The sequence below is a fragment of the Pieris rapae genome, chromosome 13 (genome assembly GCF_905147795.1).
Source record: "Pieris rapae chromosome 13, ilPieRapa1.1, whole genome shotgun sequence".
NCBI lineage: Eukaryota > Metazoa > Arthropoda > Insecta > Lepidoptera > Pieridae > Pieris > Pieris rapae.
In genome coordinates, this window is record NC_059521.1 from 3,555,803 (window position 1) to 3,583,510 (window position 27,708).

Below are 27,708 nucleotides of genomic sequence, written 5' to 3' on the forward strand. Positions count from 1 at the left end.
ATAGTCGCAATTTTATTTTATTGCAAATTATTTGTTTATTATTTGATACAATTCTAACAGATGGCGCTGTGTTAAAAGTACCGACGTACCAAAGCTATCTATCTACCTTTCATATAATATAACAAAAACCTTAGCCCCAGCAACGCTTGGCGGAGTCTGCTAGCTGTAATATATTTTTAGCCGTGCGTTCTTACATATACTCTTATATCGATCGAAATTTTAAATCCAAATAATTTGTAGGTATACAATGGTAACGTGGAAGGATTCTTCTCTGACGCTGCAAAGAAGGGAGGTGCCGCGTCTACTGTGGAGTACAAAGGCAGGCTCATTAACACTGACTTTGAAAAGAGTTTCGACTACGAAGGCTCCGTGGACATCCGCCTATCAGATGGACGCAATATGGTTAACAACTTCTTGTACAAAGATGTGCCAAACGGCGACAAAAATGATGTCAAAGTCAAGGTACTAACCATACTTCTTTAGTATTAGGAATTAGATTAGTATGGGATATAATGATTTATGTATGTTCTGTATGTATTATATTTATATATTCTGTATTAATCATTCATAATTTTATGCAATTGTTATATTTTTACTATGCGTGTGTGCTCTAAATTAAGTGTATTAATATATTTCTAGACCTTCCACTCAATATTCTGTAATTATTAGATACACAACTGATATGTTTATTCTAGTGATTGAAGGAAAATATTTTTAAGGTATTTTTCTTTGATATATTTTGATGATTTACTTACTGATTACTGATAGTTTCTGCAAAAAGAAAGCAGTTATGATAATATAGCAGTATAATATTAAGATCGTTACTGTACGATGGCTCTACGGTTCTCTTACCGCACCGAGTCAAGATATAATTATTGTGAAATTAGTGTCGGGTGTATTGGAATTTTAAATAAAAAAAATCATTTTCAGCTCGATGTATCCGGCAGCTTGATTCCAAAGAAGATTTTGATCGACGGAAGTGCATCATACAAGGACTTAACAGATTTATACGCTTGCCACTTAAAGACCAGTTACGGGGACGATCTCTCGGCGGAAGCTGTTGGAAAATATGCTGCTCACTTCCCCAACCATGGAGAAAAGAAGTGAGTTAATGTTTACTAATCTAAAAATTTTTTTTTCAAGCAGTATAATTTTCTTAGCACCATCTATCATATTACTTCATATAAATGGACTTTATTACATAGTGTTGGCCTAGTGGCTTCAGCGTGCGACTCTCATATCTGAGGTCGTAGGTTCGATCCCGGGCTGTGCACCTATGGACTTTCTTTCTATGTGCGCATTTAACATTTGCTCGAACGCTGAAGGAAAACATCGTGAGGAAACCGACATGTCTTAGACCCAAAAAGTCAACGACGTGTGTCAGGCACTGGAGGCTGATCACCTACTTGCCTATTAGATTTAAAAATGATCATTTTATCAAATGATTTTTTTAATTACATGGAATATTAAATTTTATTTCAGATTATTAAATGACTTCTCGGTGACCGTAAGACTGCCATTAGAAAAGGCTCACGACGTTAAATGGGTGTCTTCTTTCCTCTTCCTTCAACCTGAAGGCAAGGACAACGAAGTAAGTGACCTAAGAACCAAGTTTTCATCCCATTTGTGCAAAGAAAAAAAGATTTTTTTTTAAGTTATGTACTGTTTAAATAGTTTTTTTAATGTAATAAAAATTACTTGTCTAGGTAACTATTATCGAGTCGATCCAAATCAACGGAGACTTATACAAGATTGACGGCAGCGGCAAGTTCAACGAGAAAACGGGTAACAACAAACTGAAAATCATTGTGCCCCACAACGACCCCGTTGTCTTGGACTTTGGGTACAAGGCTGAACTTCAAGGTAAGCTTTATTTAATGTTTAATTAACTTATTCTCCACACAACTATAGATTAAAGGTCTTTGATTTTGGAACTGGCAGTAAGAGTAAAATTAGAAGCATTTAATGTATTGATAAGAATCGGTCGAGCCGTTTCGGAGGAGTGTAGGAACGAATATTGTGACGCGACAATTTATATATTAAATAATAAAACGTCTTATAATAGAAAATTTTATGACATGTTCTCATAAGATCTTTAATCCTGAATAAAACATATTACTTATCTTTTCAGGCGATGAAAAAGGTGGCGATGTTAACTTCAAGGCTCAGTACGGCAAAGGCAAGACGTTGGCTTTGGCTATCCAAGGAATTGCCGCACCAAGGGACTACAAACTAGTGATTGACGCGGCCGCACCCGACAATGCACAGGCTAAGAGGCTCTCAATCAACTTGCACAACAAGGTAATTTTTTTTATAATAAAAATAAAATGGAAATGCGTTTATTTATTTTAAGTACATATGCATTACGTGTAAGATTTGGGAACTATTTTAAGTAAAAAAATTGTAACTCCCTTAAACATTTTTTTAAATTTTTGAAACAGTTGAAAAATAAAGCGAGTCCTTAGAGTCCTTCAAGAAAAGATCTAACCAATTTTTAAAAGGCCGGCCCTTGCAAGCTTTCTGGCAATGTGCCCATGGGCGGCAGTATCACTTAACATTAGGTGAGCCTCTTACACAATTATCTCCTATTACATTAAAAAATAGGGAGATAGATATGGGTCGCACGCCGAAGAGCGTACATTACGTACATACAAAATACACTTCAATTTTTACTATGGATAGAAGCATTAACATTCCAGAATTTTCTAATCTAACATAGGTAATCAATTTTATCATTTACAGAACCCAACCGCTGACACCTACAACTCACTACTTTTGGTATCCGTAGACGAGCGCGTTTACAAATCAGAGTCGATTGTTGTTCTTTCCAACAACCATCCCTCGATCGACTTCAAGTACACCAGCCCAAGCTCGCCGAAGGTTACCAGGTAACAACTCCTGTCTTTGACATCCTGGCTTTACAGATACCTATACAAAAATATTCTGCATAATATTTTTAACAACAAAATATCTATGGCTTACATTTCCTTCACTCCGACTTAAAAAGCAGGGAGTTTATTTGATGATCTGTATATATTAGTAGGATAATGAATTTACGCTACTACTATATGTAGTTCACAAAAACCGGAAAATAATTATTGGAAAATGAAAGTCCTATTGAGATGATTTTTAATCTTAATCACAGTTTCACGAAAATTGGTTCAGCCGTTTTTGAGATAGTGCACTTGACAATTTTTCTAGGCAATTGAATTTGGTTAAAATTTTCTAAATTATTTTTTATAGAATGCACATGGACGGTCAAATCGAAATCAACCGCGGTCAAGTGGACATCAAGTTAGAGAACTTCCGTGATTTCGACTTGGACGCCTCATTCACGGCTGGCTTTGACAAAGATATCCTTGTTAAATTCTACGGAAACTCGGCTAAATTGGAACTGAAGGACTACCGTCTGGACATTACCACCAAGGATGCTGGAAATGGCAAGAGGCTAGAATTCAGCGCTGTGAATGACAACAAGAATATATTGAGTGGAAGGTGAGTTTCGACTTATAATATTTCTGAAAACACACACATCCGTCACACTACATCAAACACCTGTCACACCACAACCCTAAAACGCTTTTACTCCTTCCGAGGCCTTTCGTCTTTTACCACTTACCATCGTGCAAACATAGTTTTATTAAAAAAATTATGTATAATAGTTTGATTATATATATTAACATGACAAAAGGAAGGGAATACACAGGGAATCCTAGTGCACATTATTTTCCCTAAATTTCCTGTATATTGTGTATAATAAAGTTCATTAATTGTGCGTTGTATACATTCATTTAATGAACGTATACAATGCTAATATAAACTTGCATTATTTCAATATGAATTATTCGTGAATTTTTTTAGGAATGGTGTCGTCTTAGACAAGATTTATTTATTTTATTATATTATGTACAGTACATAATTTACTAAAAATATTTAATATAAGAGAATCCCCAATTATACTACTTAAACTACTACAAAAAGGGGGGGGGGGGGCACTCTATTCTTGTGTATATTTTTTACTACTGTTCTTCTTTCCACTGTTTAGTACTTAAGACTAATGTGCACTCATACTAATTTACTATATCGAATCAAATATATAAAAATATAATCTGTATTAATACTTCTAGAAACTGCCTTCGCATTGTCTTATAAATTGTAGTAAATCTGTTTACGTATAACTTCAACGGCCCCTCACTGAATAATGAATGAAAAACCCCTACATACAATGCAAATCTCAATAAATAACTCACTATGTGCTAGTCAGTATAGAAAACATTGTTTTAAATACCTTTATTATTGGTTTCAGTACATCATTCATCAAGAAAGAGGAAGGGCCCAAGACAATCATTGAAGGTTCTGGAACATTGCAAGTCAAGGACACACAGAAACCCGCTAACTTCAAGTTCATCCGCACAATGCTAACAGAGGGCGCTGAACAAGGAGTTGAGGTAAAATTCCTTTGATACCAACCTGTTTTATTTCGCCCTGATATCTGTTTATATTGTTTCAATCAATGTATTAGCAGGCTGGTGAAGGAAGACATTGAATCTTTATACGTTTTTAATATATGTGAGAAAATAAAATGAATAAATTTTGTTCAGACATTCATCAACGTAGCGGTGGGCGAACGCAACCACGTGGCAGAATCCCGTATTACTAATTTGGAGTACAAGAGCTCGTATGTTTACTGCGAAGAGACCAAACAGTGCGCACACGCAGAACTCAACTCCAAGATCAATGTTAATCGTGAGTATATTTTTTAATTTAACATTTTTATTTAATTTGGTTTCAAATTAATAGAATATATTTTGTGTTTGATCTAATTTAGACAGAAACATCAAGTTTGATGTTTTTAAAAGAGATTTAATTTGTTTAAAGGCGTAACTGAAATACATTAAGAATAGCGAAATTTATGTTTTTGAAGGAATGCTTCTTTTCGCGGGTTAGGGAAATAAATTTTACTATGCGCGCACACCGTCAAAAAAATCCACACCGTGAAGTTAGCTATAATTCATCATTTCAGTTTTTTTTTCTATAGTTAGTGTAGTTTTTTCTGTAAACGATATAAGGCGAAAAAAATTTTTTTTTTCTTGTTACTCCTAAGAAGTATAACTTTTAACGCATGAACATTAGTACACACACTTTTTTTATCATTACGTCATTATTTATTTAAACTAACAAATATTGTATTAACGATTTAGAGCCCGGAGTAGTCCAACACCTCTTTAACGTTGGTTTTGACTTACGCAAACTCGGATTTGCGACTGAGTTCGGTCTGGAAGCTGTGAACGAGTTCTCCGACAAGATGTTCCCGCAATACCAACTTAATTTGCACGTAAACCGTGAGACGGAGAAGATTCATCTCAACGCATACAGCAAACCTGAATTTGGCAGTATGTATTTATTTGCTTTAGTATAATTTTTCTTCTTTTGTTTAGTTAAGCTTTTGTATATAATAATTGTTCCTATAAAGTTCATACAATAACTGTTTTTTCAGACCAACACTAATTCTTGAAAAAACAAAAAAACATGTAAATAAATTTATTTTGCATACGAATTATTGTCATTCAATATTATTTTACCTTATCAAACCACTTACAACACGGCCATAATAGATATAATTATATTAAAAATTATTTTTCAGAATTCCCAGCTGGTATCACAATCGAACTTCCCAAACGCGTATTCGCAGTGGAATCCCTCGTCCAATACCCCACAGACAAGTCCCTACCGTTCCCGGTCCGTGGAGAAATCAGCGTGTTCCCGGACAAGAAGAGGCCAGAAACTAAGACTGGAGCCCGATTCCTGGTGGACCTCAACGTTAACGACAAGGGCGGAGACGGTGTTGCTGAAGTTGGATTCGTTCACCCGAAGATACGCAAGGTTTACACTTTATTTTTCGAATAAAATGGACATAAAGATAACATTTATTACTCACAAAACACACACACAAAAACATAACTAATCGTAAAAAAAAAATTAATGAGAGAACATTCTTTTGTTCAAAGAACAAGGTACGTTTTAAGTATTTAATGCGTGTGTGCGGTGGTTGTAACTGGCCATCAGCATTATGCTTAGGAGCAGACAGTTCCATAGCGCTGATCATTCTGCCAGAGACCACAGCAGATAGTTTGCGTCCAGTCGCAAAAAAATAATAATAATAGGAAAATGTTAAGATTGTTTTGACTAGCATTCACTCTTATTATTTAACTATCAAAATTAATAATGAACTTACGCTTATGTATATATATTATACTAGCGGATCCGACAGACGTTCCTGTCTAAACGTCTTTAATTTGAAAATTTCAAACTTTTTTTAATAACCTAAAACATTCTGGACCATTTTGATGAAAATTATTATTCAAATGTTATGACAATATCTAACGATCCAGCACATGGTCTACAATAACACAATGATAACAAAACTTTTTTTTAATTTGATCGCAGCGCTAACTGTCGGGACAGACTAAAATTAAAATTCGAATATTATTTAAAATTTGACAGTGCGATGGTAGCGCCGTCTGTAAAACATTCCAAAATCAACAACTACTAATGTATTAAAAAAAACATTGTCCAGCGGACAAAATTGTGAATCTAAACCATTCTCGAATCTCCACGAACACACACAAAAAATTTCATCAAAATTGGTCCAGTCGTTTAGGAGGAGTTCAGTCACATACACACGCACACAAGAAATATATATATTAAGATATGACGAAACAATGGCGCTGGTATCGGCTGCCATTTTCATTATAATTAAATAATATCATAGTGAAATTAGTTCAAAACCGTTATATGGTTTATAAAACATTGGTACGTTGCTGAAATTTTTGACACTGCCATACATAACACATACATATTTAATACTGTTAACTAGTCTTAATTGGTATGTAGTTAAGAAGTTCAAATATTGATAATGCTTTGAAAAAAATACAATTTAAAGAAACATAAATAAAGAGATCCTTTGTATAACCGAATATCTAACACTAATACTTAAACCTCCTTAGCTCCTGTCAGTTGTATTTAACTTAAATCTAGATTTTATTTCAATCAGACATTTTGTTGGCAATATACCTTACAACATTTCTATTCAACTAATGACTCGATTGCTTAGAAACTTGAAACATTGTCTGAATCCTTCAAAATATTTGCGTTTATACACACTTTTTGACGGTTGTAATAAAGGTTTATTATCTATTAGGAGGCCCTGGTCCGTTTGAGTGGTGGACTACAACGTCCCTCTGAGAACTCCATTAAGGTCTCCAGTTCCGGTCTCATCTCTCACCCGCTACTTGGAAACGTAAGCATAAATTACTATGATAACTGGATATTTAAGATTATGAGAGTTTTACAATTTTTATAAATGATTCAATTATTTACCTATTATATTATACAATATAACAAATGTTTTCTTAAATTTTTAGGACCGCAAAGCCGAATTCAACCTGGAAGCTAATCCAACTCACGTCAAACTTTTGGTATGTATTATAAGGTACATATATAAATGTTCATTTACATTTCTTTTATAGTCTATTAATTTATACTCTCTGGTTTTAGTGGAACACCCCAATCGTGAAGGTCATTGACCTGGAAGGATCAGCCGTGTTTAAGGACAATCTACAACAGGCGGATGTCCGCTTCAGCATCTTACAGCTTAAACCTGTACAAATCTACGGCGTGGTGAAGGACTTCCAATACTACGAGTTCACAACTGGATACAGTGGTAAGTAAACATATGATATAAAAAGTATTTATATAGAAATTAATTTAGAAAAGATTTTATGATCTGACTGGAAACGGATGTATAATAAACGAACAATGGCTTGCGAGTGCGTTGCCGGCCTTTTATATAATTGTTAATTCGAGTTGAGTTTAAGAGTTTGTTAAAATGAATAAAGTAAAAGTGTAGTTTTTTTACCGAAATCTTATAAAATGTAGTGTTTTAAATTTACACGGTTTTAAATTTTCAAGGAAAGTTATGTTTTCTGTTAGGCCATACGATTTTTTCAATAAATAATGACTTCTATAGTCTTGTTCATTTGAAAAGCAATGATGTAAATAAAAATATATTATTTAACACTATCTCTGTTTTTAGATGAAAAGGAACGCAAGCTTTCCGTAATCGGTCACATTGATCCCGAAAAACGCGTAGACTTCTCCGTTGACATCGTTTTGCCAGGACAAAAGAAGAACATCGTACACGCAGCCCTATTCATGAAGGACAATCTCGTTAACTCAGAATATGGTATCTCGCGGGACAATTACAACCACTTTGTGGTAAGCCTCATACTACTTAACACTTTTTACACAAAGCCAGTGGGTATTATTTTCCTTGAAGAAGATTATGGCAAATACGAATCTGTGTTACTAGAGCAGATTGTCTGTGGAAAATGTTTTTTTTTATGTAATAGGTAAGTCATAGCACCGCCCATGGACACACATTGCCAGAAGGCTTACCAGTGCGTTGCCGACCTTTAGCTAGTTTTTTACTTTTTTATAGCCAAATTTTTTATGAAATAGGTAAGTGATGCAACGGCCCATGGACACTTACATTGCCGAAAGGCTCGCCAGTGCGTTGCCGGCCTTTAGCTAGTTTTTTACTTTTTTATAGCCAATTTTTTTATGAAATAGGTAAGTGATGCCACGGCCCATGGACACTCACATTGCCGAAAGGCTCGCCAGTGCGTTGCCGGCCTTATCTAGTTATTACTTTTTTATAGAATTTTTTTATGTAATAGGTAAGTGATGCCATCGACCCATGGACACTGACATTGCCGGAAGGTTCGCCAGTGCGTTGCCGGAAGTTTCGTCATGGCGTTGCCGGCCTTTAGCTACTTTTTACTGTTTTACAGCCAAACACTTATGTAACATAACATATTAAGATAAATAAATCTGAAATTATGTTACAGACTGCGTTCAGAAGTGATTTGGACACACTTTTGGCTAAGTCCAAGGAGATCCATGAGAAGGCCAGTGGGGACTTCAAGCAAATGCTGAAGCGCATTGAACCCAAAGCCAAGGAGCTTGAACAAATGTACCGCGAAGACTTCCAGAAACTGATGCAAGAGATCACCAACGACAAGACCATCAAGGAGCTCTCAGAGGCTGCGTAAGTTGTCAAATATTACAGTACCTAGTACCCTTCCATAACACGGTTGATTGGTTGCGCGTTATAGGAAACGCGTCGTAGGAGTTTTCTCGCATAACGCTTTACGTACGTACAAATGATTTACGTTAAAGGGGATTAACGAAATATCTGCGTACAAATCATCATAAATGTCAAAGTAGAGAAATATAACGTAACGGAATACCCATGTTATACGAGGGACTAAAATCGCGTTATATGAAAGGCGTTATAAGAGTACCGAATTATTAGTATTTAAAAAAATTCACACGTTTTAATGAAAGATGCACGCACTATTTTTGGATGTTCAAATGTGTTATAATTTGTGTGGATTTAAAAATTTTTTAATAGTAATGAACGAAATGTTTTAGTGACCCAACCTAGCTAATGATATTATCATATCATATCATATCATTGTAATGTAGATTCAGCACGTTCAGCAACGTACGTACATCGTTGCTGTACGTGTACGTGTCTGTGCAGTGTAAAAATACAATTATGTAGTAAGATTTATTTATTATTTTTATTATTTATTATTTTTTTATTTTGTACTCCTACAGCTAACATAAATTATATATAATAGCAAACAAATACACTGAGAATATAGCCACAGATGGAATACATGCTACATTATATAACAAAAAGATTTATGAAAGGGAACAAACAAACAAAGTATTTAATACAATTAACTGTGATTAAATTTAATAAATATTGGTTGTGTTGTGTAAAGGTGTAAAAGTGTGGGTGTGTACGTGATGGTGTGTAAATTTTTTGATTTAAAAAAAAATTCTTTAAATTTCGATGTTTTAGTATAGAATGTATTTTTAGACATGACTTGATCCAAATCATCGCAAAGATGATCGACGAAGTAGTGACTGTTACCAAGCCACTCGTAGACAAGTCCATCGAAGCCGTTACTACGGTGTCCAAGAAGATTTGCGAATTATATGAGCAACAGGTAAGAACTCTAAACTAAAGGTATATCTCTTGTGATTGGTTGGCTGATAGAGATTTCTCTCAATGAGGTCGCCAGTTACCATGTATTATATTTATGTATGACAACGAACTTTAAAAATAATTATCTTGTTATATCCTTGAATTTATTAAATAATATTATTAGATAAACAGAAGCTAATAGATATAATCACGACTTAATCAAATACATAAGTTATTAAATTAAATTTATTTATTAAATTACAGTTTGATTTAATTATAATAATTTCTAATTTAATAGGCTTACTAGTTAATTTCCCTAGGAATTGTTTGTATATGACTAATTAAAATGATGAATTTATATTGGTCTATTACTATGTATTCCATATATCTACGACAGCAAATACTTTCCAGGTTGAACCCCAACTGAAGGAGCTCTACAAAAACATATCCGCAGTTGTCAACCAGTACTTAGACGGTATTATCGATACGGCCGCGCATCTGTCTGCCATCGTCATTGATTTCTTTGAGAAACATAAGCCTGAGGTTGATGAACTTATCAACACCATCTCTAACATCTTCAAGGGTGAGTGATTCATGCTTAAATCAATCAAATTCAATGTTTGTAAGCCCATTTGATCATATATACATTTACCAGTTCTTCTCTTCGGTTCTACGCCCTTAATTTGAGAACTGGCAGTAAATGTAAAATTTGATCCATTTAATTTTTTTGACGTTCATAAGTGTACATTATGTTACTTATGTGAATTAATATTTTTTTTAACTTTGACTTGTATATTAAGATAATTTCAATTAATACTTGTTTTAGTCCTACAATAGTATAGATTTTCATGTATATTATATTTTTAGATATCGTCCGCATTCTCTTCGCGCAAATGAAGGAATGGCGTGTACGAATCTCTCAAATATGCTCAGAAGTCACACAACAAATTCAAGAAATTCCGATCTTAGCTATGATCAAGGAGAAGGTAACTAAAAATGTTTAATATAATACTAAAATCACAAACTTAATGATATATGCATACTTGCATTGTGCGAGCGGCGATTACAGATTTTCCAGATTTTTCGCGTGTTCGACATATTTTAGTTTCAGTTTTTTAGTTCAATTCAATTGAAAATAACGTAACCATTTATAATATTTTATAAAATCTATAATTAATGTATAATCGTAATAGCATGATAAAATTTCATTTAAAATTTGCGTAATATATTTTTTGAAAAACTCCTTTTTAGTACAACAATAAGAGATTTTTAATTAGCGGTTTATAAATATTGTGTTTATGGGACATTGAACGACGCTTCTTCAGAATTTTTCAAAATTAATACGCCAATTTATACTCGATTATTTCACTAATTAACATTATATACGTTTAGTTTAATGTGTGTATAATACAATGTTTCAGTGGACTGAACTGGCAGTCCCAGAACAAGCTTTAGCTATCGTTCAAGAGGCCCATCAAACAGTCCGCGCTTTCCTTCCTACCGAGGAAACCAAGAACTTCTCTGATGCCCTCTTCAACTATGTACAAAAGGTATACAAAATAAATATTTACATAAAAATTAAGAAGAAGTAAGGTCTAAGATAATATCACAAAATTTTAATTCACTGACGCAAAATCTAATAAAATATAAAAGTGCTATATTCGAAAAGAAATGTTTTTTCTTTAATTATATTTCTCCTTTAAAATTAAATTACTCTTTTATTATAGAAACTTAGGCAAGAGAAGATTGACGAACAGACAGAACTCAAGATCGTATACGAGAAGTTGGTGGTTGCGGTCACGTCGTTGGTACAGTTCGTCAGAACAAACCTCAGTCAATTGGGTATCTCCACTACACCTATCTTCGGATTGGTAAGATTTTATACTAATAATCTTTGGTTTTGGCTATACGATTCAAGATTCTAGTCTATTTCATTTGTAACCACAACTTAATAGTAAATAATGTTATATTTATACATAAATTAAACAAGTATAGAGAAATATTTTTTTTTTCCAGCCATCGTTCTCCAGCCCCAGCGCTGTATCAGCTCCAACCTTCGGTGGATCTGCAGCCTTTAGCTTCATTACTCAAATGATCCACGGTGACATCCCTGATCCATTCAGGCTGTTCTACACCTACCGTCCACGTAGCTTCAACCCATTTGATGAGGTGCCAGCCAAGAGTAAGTTTCTTAATATTGGTTTTAAAGTAAAGATGATCTTATCCATTAAATTGTATTTCATTATAGAAGACTCCTAAACTACTTAACCGATTTTAAATTAAATTGGCACACCGTGAACAGTTTGATCCAACTTAAGAGATAGGATAGCTTAGGTCTTTAATTATAGTCGCAATTTTATTTTATTGCAAATATTAGTTTATTATTTGATACAATTCTAACAGATGCCGCTGTGTTAAAAGTACCAACGTTTCCCATAAGTTCTTCTACCGTTTCTCTTGAATAGTTTACTACTATGTATTATAACGAAAACTTTAGCCTTGGCCGAGTCTGCTAGTTTTATAATAAAACATATCGAATGTACAAACAATTTGTAATATGTACTGATATTAAGAATGTTTAACCCACCAATGGAGCATGACATATACGCTTGTCATACACAAACATTCGTACCCCAAACTCAGGATCTCAGTTCTAGGCCACTTTCGTTATTCAATCCTCGTGATTATTCTGTATACAATGATTATTTCGACTTGTAGTCCTTCAAAAAACCAGCTCAATCGCAAGCCCTTTGGCATTGAGTGTCCATGGGCGGCGGTCACTTCACATCATAAAAAAAATGTAAAAAAAATAATACCCATTCTAAAAAAAATCTGGTCACTGCAGTTTGTCATTGAGATCCTTTCCTGTAATCAATCTTTTGGTTTTAAACTCACATATACCTACTTATTATTAGCTATAACTATTAGCTAATAATAAGCTCTAGCTAGCTTATTATTAGCTTTTTTGTGAAGTTAATTGTAAAAAAAAATCACATGTTAAATGTCTCATATTAACTTATTAATTTTTCTTAGTGCGCGCTGTGGTCGTGAATGGCCAACACATATTTACATTCGATGGGCGTCACTTGACGTTCCCCGGCAACTGCCGCTACGTACTCGCACACGATCACGTCGACCGCAACTTCACTCTGCTCCTCCAAATGCAGAATGGAAACCCCAAGTCCCTTATTATGGAAGGCAAGGACAACACAGTTATTGAACTCAAGGAGAACGGACAGGTATTATATTGATACAAAAAAATCACTTAAAAGTAGTTAAAACAAATTTTAACTGATTTCGATTCGTTGAATTATACTGTTTTCACTAAATTTAATTTGTTTATATTTAAGACAAAATTTTGATTTGAATTATTTTTATGGATGTTTAAACTATAAAAACAGGTTGATGAATAAGGAGAAATTTTATGCATATAAAAACTTTGACCCATGCTATGAAAATGTGGTAGATTTGTTTCTTAGCATTTCTAGTTTAGGGTTGTCGATGCCATATTTTAGTAATATTTTTTTTAATTTATAAAGAAAGCAGACAGAAAATAGTTTGTTGTTACTACAAATTAAAGCTAATCTGAAGTGTTTTATAATTAGATAAATTTGTCTTTTTACAGGTAACCCTGAACGGTGCTAACCACGGCTACCCGGTCCAAACAGAAACCTCGTTTGCCTTCAAACAACCCAACGGGCGCATCGGAATGGGATCGACGTACGGACTCATGGCTCTCTGTACAAGTAAACTTGAGGTAAGCATTTACGCTAAAGAATAAAATCACCAATGGATATATATAAATATATATCTTGCGAGGTTTCTTAACAAAATATATGTATGAAATTCCCGACACGACAAGCGCCAGGGAAATATGAAATTTAATTTAATGATAATACATAAAAAAGCCCGTACCGGATATATATACAAATATATATTTTCCAATAACGCTAGTAAGCGACACTATGCTAAGGTTGATAAACTAAAAGGTTCCAAAAATGTACTATATCAATTATTGTACTGGCTTATGCTGAATAGAGAGTATTCTTAGATATCTTTTACGCGAGGTTAACATTGTTTGATTGTCTTGTTTTTAACATGAGATGTTTGAGAGCATTAATAAAATCAAGTATAAAAATAATACGTATACATGGAGGTGGCAATATAATATAAAAAATTATATTATGCTGTATAAATATACAAGTTAAATTATTGTTATACATCTCTTGCCCTTCAATTAATCTTAATGTATCTCTAACAACCTATATTTTTCCAATTGCATTCGTATTATCGACACAGTTGAATTATACGTTTAAAAAAGTATTGAGGATTAAAATAATGTTTTTTGTAGAATTACCAAGTGATTTATTGCGATTATTTATTTCAATTCTGAATATTTTATCATAGATTTAAAATATTTGTTTTTGATTTTTATTAAAGGTGTGCTACATTGAAGTGTCAGGATTCTACCTTGGCAAACTCCGTGGTCTCCTTGGAGATGGCAATAACGAACCATACGATGACTTCAGGCTTCCCAATGGCAAGGTTTGTAATTTTCCTAGAGTTTTAAAAATACACTTTAACAACATTACAAAATATTATTATTATTTCTAGCATTAATTTAAATTTAAGAATTTAAAGTTAATTTTATTTTTTAAGATGTCTTTCTTACATGTGAGATGTTTTCAGATCACGAATTCTGAAAGCGACTTCGGAAACGCGTACCGTACGGCCGGAAGCTGTCCACAAGTGAAGACTCCGGAGCACTCCCACCACCAACTTCACTCCACTCTTCCACCTGCTTGTGAGGCTATCTTCGGAGGCACCTCCACTCTTAGACCCTTGTCCTTGCTACTCGATGTCACTCCCTTCAGGTAATGTTGAATAACTATCGATCACCCACTATAATGTTGTCCTAATATAAAGCTTGATTGCCTGAAGTCCTTTTTCGCTCTCCCAATAATTAAAATTTTCTAGCATTGTTTGTATTAAACAAAGTTGTCCAGGAAAAGACTTTTACCTAACGGAAGAAATATTTTACAGACAAGCCTGTATTCACGCGGCTTCCGGAGAAGGTGAGGAAGCCTTACACCAGGCCTGTGACCTCGCCCGAGGTTACACAGCATTAGCCCTCACTGGCATGTTACCAGCCATCCTCCCAGAGAAATGTGTGCAATGCACGGATGCAGACCAGCCAAGGAAAGTCGGAGACCAGTACGAGTTCAAATTACCCGCCAAACAGGCTGATATTGTCGTCTCTGTTGAAGTTACCAAGGTAAATTCTTTTTAACTGTCAAGGCAATTTCTTTGTGTAGGTACATTCGTATTATTTATTTAAAAAAATACGTTTATTTTACATAAGATCGTCATGGTATCACTTATGCCATGTCATTAAATTCGAGCCTGTTGGCATTCCTACTCATCGGCAAAGAAGACAGAGGGCGTTGGTATAGGTTAACCATTATCATGAGGTAGAAGTGCGTATAAATTACGGTCGTTACAAAGGACTTCTTTCTTTGTATGTGTGCCAGAAGGGTTATAATTTAACGGTCTATAAACAGGATTATCAAAGAAAAAAATTCAATCTAAGCCCAAGATTAATTTAGTCGTCTGTAATGTTATTTATATCGTATGTAATAACGAGAATGTAAGTGTGTGCTCCTATTTCACAATGCCTCCTGCTGGTAGAGGACAAATTTTTATTTTTAATTTATTTTATTTTTATTAATTTACTGTTTTGTCTTAAGTGATTACTTAAGATGTCATGTGGAACTTAACAAGGTTGCAACACCTCACAAACATTGTGTAAAAAACTTGGCGATTAAAAAGTGGCGGAAATTTTATTGTAAATTCTTCTCTTCCGTTCTACGGCCTTGTTTTGAGAACTGACAGTAAATGTGAAATTAGAAGCATTTCATATATATTTATTTTTTGACGTTCATAATTGTAAATTTTGTTACATATATAAATAAATTATTATAGAATTTTGAATTTTTAACGAGCTTTAAAACTTACGTTAATAGATTTCATGCAACTACAGTGTTACTTACTCTCTGTGTCTCTCTATCTTTTTGAAAAATTACTCGTCTCTTTCTAACACAAGAAAATGCGCCTGCGCTGATATTTATAACGTGATGACACGCCTAACCATAACTCGATTTAACTTGATAGAATGAATACCAATGAAGACTAATTTCTCTTAAATCCACAGGCAAATGAACAAAACTACAAAGACTTGATTGTCCCTCTGGTGTCACAAGTGATCGACGGTCTGAAGAGCAAGCGCATATCTGACATTAAGGTGTACCTCGTGGGGCTTACTTCCAAGTACCCATACCCCATCATATACGACACTGACCGTGAGTATAATTTTAAGACAGCTATGTTCTGCAGCGACATATACCTTAGTCTGATCTAGACTAAAACTTAAATTATTAATATGATGCTCAAAAGTTAATTTTAATTTTCCAATTGTTAAACTTATCTAGACAATTGGAATCAAATACGGTGTTTTAAACTGGAATCGGGAATGTTTAGCGAAACTATCATCAGTTTTTTAATATTAATATAAAAGATAGATTTAGATAGATATATAACATAGATTAATTTAAAAGACACATCAGTCATAATTTCTACGTGTAGATAAATTCAGGGTTCAAGAAATCAACAGACCTTTTACTATGAATTTTATTCACAGTGAAACTGAAGACCGCAAAGGTTGTGTTCGATGATGAAAGCAGGTACGAGAGCTATGACGGCGTCGTCACAGGAAACAAATACATCGACACTGCGGAAAAAATGGTACTTGACCTCGTCGAAAGTCTGCACAAGACACTTGGTAAGATTTCCTTCAATTTATTTTATTTTTAATTCTTTAATAATGTAAATCATGTATAAAAAGTTACTTTTAAATATGGTATATTCAATATTTAGCTTACCCCCGAGTTAGGAATTATATAACACGTAAATTAAATTTTCAATTTACATTCAATTAAATTCCCTAGGATTGACCAACATTATGACCTCGTACAACTCCATTCTGGAACTGCCGCTCAGACCCGGCGCTGTCAAACATCTGATCAGCTCCATTGGAGGACGATGCGTACCACAACTGTTCTTGGTAAGTCCTTATTATTTGTTTTTTTAATTTTTTAATATTTAATATCACGAGAAATTCTTCTTATTTCTGTCACAAATTTAAGCAAGCCTTTTACAGTGTCCCTATTTACTTTGTCAGTAATGTTCATTATAAATTGATATTTTAGACCAGATAATCAAGCTTATATATTTTTCAGGTGGAAACACTCCGTACAGCGGTACAAAATATATGGATGCAAAACAACGCGTACAGTGTGTCCATTATCACTGATACCAAGGAATTCGCGCCAGTTGGAGGAAAACCAGTTGTCGGTGAGTATTTACTTTAGACAGCGCTATTACAAATTACAAATAGGCGCGTCCACACAGGGCGAGAAGCCTCGCGAGGCATTTGCCGCGCGAGGAAACTTATCGCGAGGCGGCCGGGTGCGGTAAGTCCGAGCCTCCAGAGTATGCGCGGCAAAACGCCTTGAGCAAATCAAAAAGCCGATACTCGATGTCTCGGGCGCGCTTGCCTCGACCGGGCACGTCCACACTAACGGAACTGCTTCGCGCGGCAAATGCCTCGCGAGGCTACTCGCTCTGTGTGTACGCGCCTAATAAATTGAAACTGTAAAATGTTATAGAACTAATATTAACATAATTTTTGTCATCACTGTTGTCTTTCGCTGTTCGTTGCTGATCTGACACACGTCTGTGCAATAGAGATACCCAATAGAATGCAAGTTTCAATATTAACTTTGTTTATATTAAATTGTGTTTATTCGTGTAGTAATAATATAACTGTTATTGTTAATTTTATGATCAACAATATCAGTTGCGTATATTCCTTGTATGAACAATCTTACGAAATTGCTAGAATTTGATACTTTTTTTATGAAAAGCTACCTTTTTAATAAATTTTCTTATAATTTGCAGGATTCTCTAGGAACTCCGTACTAGTGTTGGGTGACAAGAAGCAACGGGACACGACAGAGCAAAGAGCCAACCTTGACATTGGAGAGAGGGACGGATGTGTTGAGTTCGCACAAGACGTAAGTATTTTTTTAAACTAAGCAAATCTTTTTTAATTTAGTTGATTTTATAAAATAATCCAGGCACATTGGTTTATATTCAACAAATAAATTACCTTTATTGGAAGGAAAATCAAGATTACTTTATTGAAAATGATAAATTATATACCTCGCCCATTTTCGCTCACAAGTCTTATTTTTCGTACGCAGGAAAATGTCTATGAAAACATCTATAAAGCAAATCATACTTACACAACATGAAGCAGTTCATCCTATAATCCATATAATTCTGTAATCCAACGTTTGCTAATCTACCACAAAAGCGGTAGAAATCTTAAGTTTTTTTTTATTTTTTCTAGACCGACGGCTTCGTGTTCTCCGCATCGACATACAGAGGCTTTAGCCCCGCTCAGCGTAAGCAGTTCCTTCAAACGGCTGCGGCGTCCATCACCAACCGTTTACTACAGTACTCGTCTGTGCAGTCCTGCACTTGCACCTACGTCGACCCCTTCAGAGTACGCTCCCTCTGTGTCACCGAGGACAAGAAGGATGCTGTAAGTCATAATTTTAATAACTCCCATTTGATGATTAGGTCTAAAGCTTAAAATATGGTATTCATTGGTTCCCAATCTAATGATTTACTGGACAAAAAAAAATCACGTGACCCGATCGGCCATTGTTTTGTTTTGTTTTTTTTTATATATTATACTGTATTCGCTTCTATATATATTTATCCAAATGCCCTTGAAAATTTCAATTCCTCACTTGATGATTGATAATAATAATAACATAACATTTCTTTGTTACAGTCTCGCAAAAGGAAGTAGAGAAAAACTGTGATCGCTACATTAGTTCCACAAGGGCCTTGAAATATGGATAGTAAAAAAATCTCTTTCGAATTTAAACCTATTGTTAAATAACAAAATTGGTATTATTAAATTATTTATTTGTTTCGTTTCTCGCAACAACAGATGGCAGATCTTTAAATTGGTTTAGATTAAAATATGACGAGTTCAAGGCCATTATTTTTAAAACTATTTATACCATAGCGCAGTTTTTGTAAGTAACCATTAATTTGTATTAAAATAAAAAATTATGTAATACTTTTGTTTTTCATTGCTTCTATTAAACATACCAATATCTATATACACCATACATAGAAGATTAAGCACACCAATACATTCAACAACTCGCCTCTACCATATGCCGACAACGAATCAGCAAACATTTCGGCTATGCAACGCAGGAGGGTATGTGGTAATTTAGAGAAATTAATCGTGGTTGGTAACACAAGCAAAATGATCCGGTGGCCGGTGGATGTAAATCTTTCTTAAAACTGTATAATGTAAGAAGGATCCGGACAGAAAACGGGGAACGCAGATAGTCCGCTCCTGATTATTCGCAGAGAGAGAGACTTCCACATATTGTTTCTATCCTTAGAGTTCTACAGAAGAATGTGATAGTGTATACGTTGTATATAGTTCATAAATTAAAATAATTCTCTGATATTTCTATTGCTTATAAAATAATGTTGGCTATTTTTGGACAATAATGAAACACTGCTGTATCTGTAAATTTCTTATACATATATAAATGGCACGTCAAGAAAGTTTGTTTAAAATCCTATCACAAATTAAATATCATTTTATTTAATTTATTTATATATACCTAAAAAGTGTATGCCTAAAAATACAATAAATATGAAATCACAAATTTAATACACATACACATCAATTACATTAGTACCTACATAAGCAATATATTAAAGAAAAAACTAAACAAACAACCACAAAATAAACAAAAAAAATTATTAAAAATTAATAATATCTAAAACTAAACGATAAAAAATTACAGTCATAAGCAAACAAAATGAAAACTTTAGTACATATATCTATATCAGAATTAATTGCTTGAATAAATATAATAAATTTAAAAATAACACATCACATCTGCCTGGGGGCTTAGATATACAGTAAGATTCGTATCTTACTGTATACTCTCTCTATCTACTGTATACGAACTCGTGTTCGTGCCGACATTTTTTTATACAAATTTAGTTTTTCACTGCCTAAATACACTACAATAAGACATCTTGGCTAAGTCCTCTAAATCAAATCCTCTAAACCCAACGAATCTCTAAAATGTTTAAAATTAAAACCGCAAACAACACATATACGAAGACATAATCCAATCAAAATTAAATACAATAACTACCTATATAATTAGTCGTTTAACTATAAGAATTGCTACTAAGCAAAACAAAAGATAATTAGCATATCTATTCCATACTAATAACGTGTGGTTTCCATAATATTTGCGCGTGAGGTCATAATGCGTCACACACGGGCCGTGTTTGTACGACTGACCGACACATACCTATACAACTATAAATAGGTCACTGCACTTGAGACGAACCGGTAAGAAGCATTTTTTATTTTGACGCTTAGTATTATTTGGCCCTCTTCGCCGAGGCTCGTGATTTCGGGACGACACAAACGAATTATATGCTAATAATACGATTGCTTCGCTTATTGATTTCTAAAATATATTTATATAAAATAACAATTAAAGTAAGTGTATAAACATAATTTAGTGTATGTTATATCACAAGTCTATTAAAATCATTAGTCGACAATGTTTGCTGCGACTGCTTTGTTAGTATTTTTAGATGATCAGTAATTTCTATGAACGTGGAACAATTATTGTTTCACCAGCAATAGAACTTATGACTTCGTTATTACATGATATGCGTTTACCACTAAGTCATGTTTAACTAACGATATTATTATGTACTAATTAATTAATAGTTAAACACACAAGCCGCTTACAAGCTGAAGCGTGCGGATTTGGTTAAATTATCCAGTCTGTTTTTAAATGAGTTTAAAGAGGATGCACTAATTACTCTTTCTGGAAACTTATTTCAGTAAGCCACTACTGGATTTGGAGGAAAAATCTTTAGGTAATTTGTTTTATGTTAAGTAAAAAAGTAGATTAGGTACTCAACTGTCAAAATATAACAGGGACATAGTATTAATGTGCAAAAATTTATTATTCTAGCAAAATTAAGTATGTTACTCAACTATCAACATATAATAGGGACTTAGTATTAATATGCTAAAATTTATTATTCTAGCAAAATTTTATTTAATGCAAATCGAACCCATACCATCACTCTAAAAGGCATCAAAGTACTTATATCAATTCAATCAGGTAAACCTTGACTTGGCTAGCTCCTTGAGACAACTTTCAACAAATTCAATACGAAAGAAACGTTATTTACGCGCGTTATCAATCTATCCTGACAATAAATCCGAACTAATATAGCAGAAGCCATTCAAAGTACGAGAAGGAAAACATTACGATAATATAATATCCCTGACTCACAGGACAGGACAATGTTAACTAATTAGTGCTGCGGAGAGGACGTGTTCAGGTCAGTCACAGTTTATTTAATTAATATATTAAATTATATTTAACTTATAAATAACAATATTTAGAATTACTTTTATTTTTTCTATAAAACTCTTATTGTGCTTGACTAGATTACATCTGTTAGAATAATTTGTAACAACTATTTTCTGTTCTAAAATTAGACATTATTATCATTTGTAAACGTTATAAATTCGTAAGTTCAGCTATTGTAAAATGCTATTATAAAGTTTCATACAAATTGGTTTAGCAGTACCATGTTAAATGCACTAGAGAAACTACAGTAATAATAAGACGTCTTTGTATATATGAACATAAATTGTGGCTTACAATAAAATCGAACTCCTAGTAATATCAGTAACATTTAAATCGACTTGCTTATTGTTTTTAATTATTTCGGTTTTCGATTTGTTTTGGTTATTATTGATCTTCATTCGGCGTTTCTGGAAGATAAGGCCAGTTCGACAACATAATATTTAATTCTTATTTTAATTTCAAATACATATTTTATTTGTTATGTTTATTTACATAATTTAAATTATTTTTATTATTACTTTGTAGGTTAAGAAAATTGTAATTATACAACTTATACGTATGTTACAAATATAATGTTTTCTTATTATTGTATGTTTGAAAAATACCAATGGTAGGTGATAACGGCATATTATAATAATTACCAATAACATCCTCCTATAGGAGAGTGCATAAGGATATACTTATATATATGTTTGAATATGTATTTTGAAATGCGTAACGGGAAATTTCGTCAGTGACGATGACAGCTTTAATCAAAATCTTGCTATGATTCATTAATCTCCTATCAGCTGTAAGGAACAGTCACCTGCGTAGGTGATGAAATCATACAATGACGAATTTTATACTACGAAAACATTGAGTACTAAACCGGTTTAATAGCGTATTCTCTCATCAGATTGTGCTAACATTCGGAAGTTGTGTGTAGTGTGTGTACGCAGTTAAAACGTCCAAAACGTCAAAAAACGCGGGCTTAAATATTTCTTAAATAATAATTCGATAATTCCGTTTCTAAATTAATTTTATGTTTGTGGTTTCCAGACGTATAGTTATTTGGTTTTCCTGCTTTAATAATTCGTTACTTAATTTTTACCTTTATAACTGTGTATGTATTCATTTTACTAAGTATATATATAATCACATAATTTACCAATTCGGTTGGTGTGGAATGTAAACCGCATTTTATAGCAACAAAGTATTGAAGGTAGTTTAAGATCCATATAAATCGTAATGCTCTATACGAGTATACGGTCTGAGTGTAACAAATACAAACAAACAAATTTACGAATAAAATTTTATAATAATCAATATATTTTTCCAGCAATGGCGCCTCTTTCGTTGAAAATAATCCTAGATGAGGCCTCGGTGACGAAGACCCTACTATTCGATACAAGAACCACAGTTTCACATGTCCACGACATCGTTAAAGACAAGATTGTCTCTTTAAATCCAGATAAAGGTACAGTACATACATATATTTTCTTATAACCGACGAATGACCCGCAAGTCAATGCTCTCGAAGTTCGAACATCGTTGCAAATGACAAAACTGTTCCTGCAAGGGTTTTTGAACTCAGTGCAGTCTCAGTCTCTTGACATATCAGGCATAATGCTATATATAAAATTGCGAAGTAAAAATGCTGTAGCAATACAATGCGCGTTTTATACATATAATTGACCAAATTTTATTAGAATCTGTTATCTAAGCTTAGAAAATAAATTTGAAATATTGATTTTCGGCTTGAATTCTCGTCCATTTTTATGATGTCTTTATTTCTTTTGTCTTAAGGTATATTTTGCTATGCACATATATTTTAAATCATTCTTTATCTTGTTTTGTCTTACACTGGACCAAGTAGGTACTCACTGATATGCTGTATATTGCAAAGTATTTTCCTTATTATAGAATATGGATTCTTTTTGACTTCTGCTGATGACGAGTGCTCAGGAGTATGGCTAGAGGATCACAGGACCTTAGAGTACTACATGCTGCGTGATGGTGATTCTCTCTACTACCTTGAGAGAATGAGGAACCTACGACTTCGAATGTTAGATGGTACAGTTTTATTTACTAACGTGTTATATCACTTATAAGAAGTTTCCACGTAAAGTATTGCCACTTAACTTTTTTTTTTATTATGTCTAAAAGGTCGAAAAAGTAGTTTTGGAATACGCGTTTTCATTTATATTTCATTTATAAATTCTAAAACATATATTTTTCGGATGAAAAGGTTCAGTGAAGACTCTTCAAGTGGATGAATCGAAGGCAATAGGAGACCTGATGTTGTCCATCTGTGACAAGATAGGAACTACTAATTACGAAGAATACGGTCTGGTAGGTTCAATTTAATTATAAAAATATATTGTGTATTGCTTGCTTACCTAGTAGAATATTAGCTTCTAGTCCTGAACAATTTATCCTTTTTATTTTTTAATCATGTGTATTAATTCGGTGATATTCGCATATAAGCGTATCACGAGGGTAATAAATATATGTACATATAAGTAATTAATGGACAACATAAGATAATATATTATTTGTTTAACGTTATTAAACATTACTACCTGTTTCGGTATAACATAAATGGCTTATTCAAAAGACAATTAATACATTTTCAGTGCCGTGAGCATATGGAAATAGAAGAAGAAACTAAGCCAATGACCGGAACACTCACTCTAAAGAGGAAAGCCCAAGCACGTGAAAAAGACGCCAAACTGGAACAGCTCAGCAAAAAACTAAAAACGGATGACAATGGTATATTCTTTTTTTAATGTCATCTGTTTTTTTCCAAGCGTTTGGTTTCCTTGAATACAGTAATACTTGATTATTACTTACGAATAATAATTTATAATCTGCTGTAACAATTCAATCTGTGCCTCAGATTGGTTCTATTTCTGGGTTAAGGGCTAATGTTTTTGTGCCTAACATGGTCGCGGTATTATCCTTCACCGTAAGCCAAGTTTTGAAAGCGCACGCAGAACGAAAAATCAAATGGTGCAGTGATTCGAACGCTAACACTGCTCATTATATTAATTACGAATTCTCAGAAATAACATAAGTGGACAACGGAAATGCCTGTCTGCCCGATGACACTACGGGCTCTATGTCTGTATGTTTTTTGCGCTGCAATGCAACCATGAAATCCGATATGCTAAAACTTAATGCTAACGTTCAGAATATTATTAACCCTAGTCTGTGTATTATACTAATATACATGTTTATTAATATTTTTTTAATTATAATTATAATAATTCTTTCAGTGGAATGGTTAGACCAACACAAAACATTGCGTGAACTTCGTGTTGATCCAAAAGAGACTCTTCTATTCAAGCGAAGGCTCTTCTACTCTGACCGCAAGGTGGATGCACGGGACCCAGTTCAATTAAACTTGCTATATGTCCAGACTAGGGATGCTATCTTAGATGGACGGCAGATTGTTACGGAAGCGAAAGGTATTTTTTTATTTATTTCGTAATCCTAACAACAATCAATCAATCCTGACCCCAACTTCGCATACGAACTCGCTTCTCTACCGTATGCTTAAAGCGAATCGTATCGTATTCCGCCATACAATGCGGAAAGGCGATGAGAACTTGGAGAAACTGATCGTGGTTGGTACCACGTGGTTCTACCAACCACCAACCACAGAGAAGGCAAAAGATCACGTGGCCGTTCACCAGCCAGATGGACCGATCAAGAGAAAGACTCATCGTCTTCAAAGTGTCATAAGAGTAGCGCTGGATAGAAACTGATAGAAGCAGATAGTCCGCTCTAGATGCGTCGTTGCTGACCACGACGCTCAGACATGAGCTAGAGAGAGAGAGACAGCTAACATAAATTATATTTAACAAAAAAAAACATACTTAAGAAGAAATAAATAATATATAAATAAATGTTAAAGAAATTTCAATAAAAATAATTAATACATTTAACTAAGCAATAATATAATAATTCGGCTAATTCTAATTCTGCTGTGTTGTGTGATCGTGTGAAGCATATCCTGCACATGTATGTATACGTATGGGTGTGTGTGTGTGTGTTTTTAATACTCCTTTTAAGCATATTCCGCGATAGTTGTGAATGTTCAATATAACTTTGTTTGTTACGTGCTTTATCAACAGTCCATAGTTTATGGCTCTATATAAAGTATCGGTTTATTTCAAAATGCAGCGATATAGATTGTAAAGCCTTTTTATTTTTAGCCATCGAATTTGCGGGACTGCAATGTCAAGTACATTTCGAAGACTTTAATGAGGAGAAACACAAGCCTGGTTTTATAGAAAAGTAAGTAATCAGTGTAGTTTATAATAATAATTATAATTATTTATTTATTTTTCTCCCATATAACATTTCCAAAAAAAATATATGAAATTAAGTAAATTTGTTAACGATAAAACCTATGCTTTCTTAAATCAATTGTTAACTTAACGGATAATCATTCAGGTACATAAGTTGCACCTTCTATAGTATTTGTTAACTTACGACAATATTTACGGGTTGGTTAAATTATCTATAATTAAATTTATATTTTAGCTTAAGAGAATTCCTCCCGGCACAATATGCAACATCATGGGGTATTGAAAAGAAAATATTCAAAGAGCACCGAAAACACCAAGGTTTGAGTCCATTGGAGGCAAAGAATTTGTATACAAAAACTGCGCGGGAGCTGCCTACTTATGGAGTCACGTTCTTCCTTGTTAAGGTAAATTTTATGTCATGGCTAGATCATTGTAATCTTTAATGTCCTGGCATTGAGAGTGTCCATGGGCATCGATATCACCTAACATCAGGTAAGCCTCCTCAGGTTTGCCCCCTGTTCTATAAAAAAAGTCAAGGTTTATATAAACAGTTAAACGCATGGCTGCTTTATAAGTGGATTCATTTGTAAATATTCTCATTACAGGAGAAGCATAAGGGCAAAAAGAAACTCATTCCACGTCTGCTGGGAATAAACGCATCCTCTATACTACGGTTGGACGAGGACACCAAAGAGATTTTGCAAGTGTGGCCACTAACGCAGGTGAAAAGCTACCGTGCTGCTAGTGAATCGTTCACCCTGGATTTTGGAGATTATAGGTATCTTTAATTTCACCAGATATCTCCTCATTTTATATTATTTATTTATATTAAATAATTTAGTAACATTAAAGATTTATTTACTAGAGAACTTCATATAATATGGTGTATAATTATTTTAAAACAGTAAGATTTTTTTTAAAACTACAGTTATTAAACTGAAAAATAAGAGATAATTTTAGCGAGTATATGTGATGAGTAATAACATAGATAGTCTGGAAACGATGGCATTTTTATTATATGGCTGCGACTCTATTATCTTTATTTATAACTAGCGTTCCTTCCTGGTTTCACCATGTATTATTTAAACATTTTTTTGTAGATATGTTCTTTAATGTTGTGGTTTTTTTTCTATCATCAATAGTTATCGCAGCGCATGCGATGAAAGATATTTTTTAAACTTTGGTAAAATTATTGTAGTTTTAGTACCTTACTTATACTTATTTTGTTTTATTGCAATTGAAATAGCCTATATTAAACAGCGTCATGCAATAAAAATATATCTTTCATGAAAGAATTTTTAAAATCGGTCCAGTACTTTTTGAGCCAAATTGTTACAAACACACGTTTATATTAGTATAGAATAAAATTGAATCATCATAACGTGCTATAAATAAATGAAAGTTACCTCTCTATAAAACACAATGTTATTTTTTGAAAGTTATTATAATTTTCTCATAAAAAGAATAAGTATGTCAATTATTACTATTATAATATTAAAATTTTAGTGAAAAAGAGTATGCAGTGAAAACAAACGAGGCTTTCCGTATAAAAGATATCCTCCAAGGCTACATCGACATAATTCGCAAGAAGCTCGCTGCTCCTTACAACGTAGTGCACACCGAGGGAGATGTCATTTGCGAAGAAAATGTTGAGATATCGAGGTAAAATAATATTACAAATGCAGTGTGTAAACTAATTTAAAAATTTAAAAAAAATGTAAGGAAACCGGATACCAATATTTGCGTATATTTTATATTATATATATTTTGTTATATC

At 33.5% G+C, this 27,708-nt stretch overlaps 2 protein-coding genes across 4 annotated transcripts in view; both read left to right on the forward strand.

Moving 5' to 3' along the window:
* The window catches only part of LOC110991768 (apolipophorins), a 35,153-nt gene extending 15,879 nt beyond the window's left edge, over nt 1-19,274 (forward strand). Inside the window, exons 26-59 of the mRNA XM_022257255.2 lie at nt 241-462; nt 931-1,103; nt 1,483-1,591; nt 1,707-1,863; nt 2,132-2,301; nt 2,743-2,888; nt 3,244-3,495; nt 4,307-4,448; nt 4,602-4,746; nt 5,202-5,393; nt 5,645-5,883; nt 7,202-7,300; nt 7,425-7,478; nt 7,558-7,723; nt 8,096-8,277; nt 8,910-9,109; nt 9,953-10,082; nt 10,472-10,643; nt 10,928-11,046; nt 11,482-11,610; nt 11,788-11,931; nt 12,077-12,242; nt 13,094-13,299; nt 13,686-13,817; nt 14,501-14,605; nt 14,750-14,934; nt 15,104-15,335; nt 16,272-16,419; nt 16,758-16,898; nt 17,065-17,180; nt 17,356-17,470; nt 18,077-18,192; nt 18,531-18,725; nt 18,981-19,274. Coding sequence (XP_022112947.2) covers nt 241-462; nt 931-1,103; nt 1,483-1,591; nt 1,707-1,863; nt 2,132-2,301; nt 2,743-2,888; nt 3,244-3,495; nt 4,307-4,448; nt 4,602-4,746; nt 5,202-5,393; nt 5,645-5,883; nt 7,202-7,300; nt 7,425-7,478; nt 7,558-7,723; nt 8,096-8,277; nt 8,910-9,109; nt 9,953-10,082; nt 10,472-10,643; nt 10,928-11,046; nt 11,482-11,610; nt 11,788-11,931; nt 12,077-12,242; nt 13,094-13,299; nt 13,686-13,817; nt 14,501-14,605; nt 14,750-14,934; nt 15,104-15,335; nt 16,272-16,419; nt 16,758-16,898; nt 17,065-17,180; nt 17,356-17,470; nt 18,077-18,192; nt 18,531-18,725; nt 18,981-18,998 — 5,217 coding nt within the window. The 3' untranslated portion in view covers nt 18,999-19,274. The remainder of the gene's footprint in view (nt 1-240; nt 463-930; nt 1,104-1,482; nt 1,592-1,706; nt 1,864-2,131; nt 2,302-2,742; nt 2,889-3,243; nt 3,496-4,306; nt 4,449-4,601; nt 4,747-5,201; nt 5,394-5,644; nt 5,884-7,201; nt 7,301-7,424; nt 7,479-7,557; nt 7,724-8,095; nt 8,278-8,909; nt 9,110-9,952; nt 10,083-10,471; nt 10,644-10,927; nt 11,047-11,481; nt 11,611-11,787; nt 11,932-12,076; nt 12,243-13,093; nt 13,300-13,685; nt 13,818-14,500; nt 14,606-14,749; nt 14,935-15,103; nt 15,336-16,271; nt 16,420-16,757; nt 16,899-17,064; nt 17,181-17,355; nt 17,471-18,076; nt 18,193-18,530; nt 18,726-18,980) is intronic.
* Nucleotides 19,275-21,344: 2,070 nt separating this feature from the next.
* Nucleotides 21,345-27,708, forward strand: part of LOC110991785 (talin-B) — a 53,993-nt gene continuing 47,629 nt past the window's right edge. Inside the window, exons 1-10 of one of the 3 annotated variants that reach the window (XM_045630664.1) lie at nt 21,345-21,604; nt 22,955-23,092; nt 23,539-23,688; nt 23,864-23,967; nt 24,252-24,387; nt 24,894-25,085; nt 25,836-25,917; nt 26,167-26,335; nt 26,537-26,709; nt 27,438-27,593. In XM_045630664.1, coding sequence (XP_045486620.1) covers nt 22,957-23,092; nt 23,539-23,688; nt 23,864-23,967; nt 24,252-24,387; nt 24,894-25,085; nt 25,836-25,917; nt 26,167-26,335; nt 26,537-26,709; nt 27,438-27,593 — 1,298 coding nt within the window. In that variant the 5' untranslated portion in view covers nt 21,345-21,604; nt 22,955-22,956. Of the gene's footprint in view, nt 21,605-22,544; nt 22,739-22,817; nt 22,838-22,954; nt 23,093-23,538; nt 23,689-23,863; nt 23,968-24,251; nt 24,388-24,893; nt 25,086-25,835; nt 25,918-26,166; nt 26,336-26,536; nt 26,710-27,437; nt 27,594-27,708 lie in introns of those variants that run through there. The other 2 variants (XM_045630665.1, XM_045630666.1) reach the window with 2 other exon arrangements.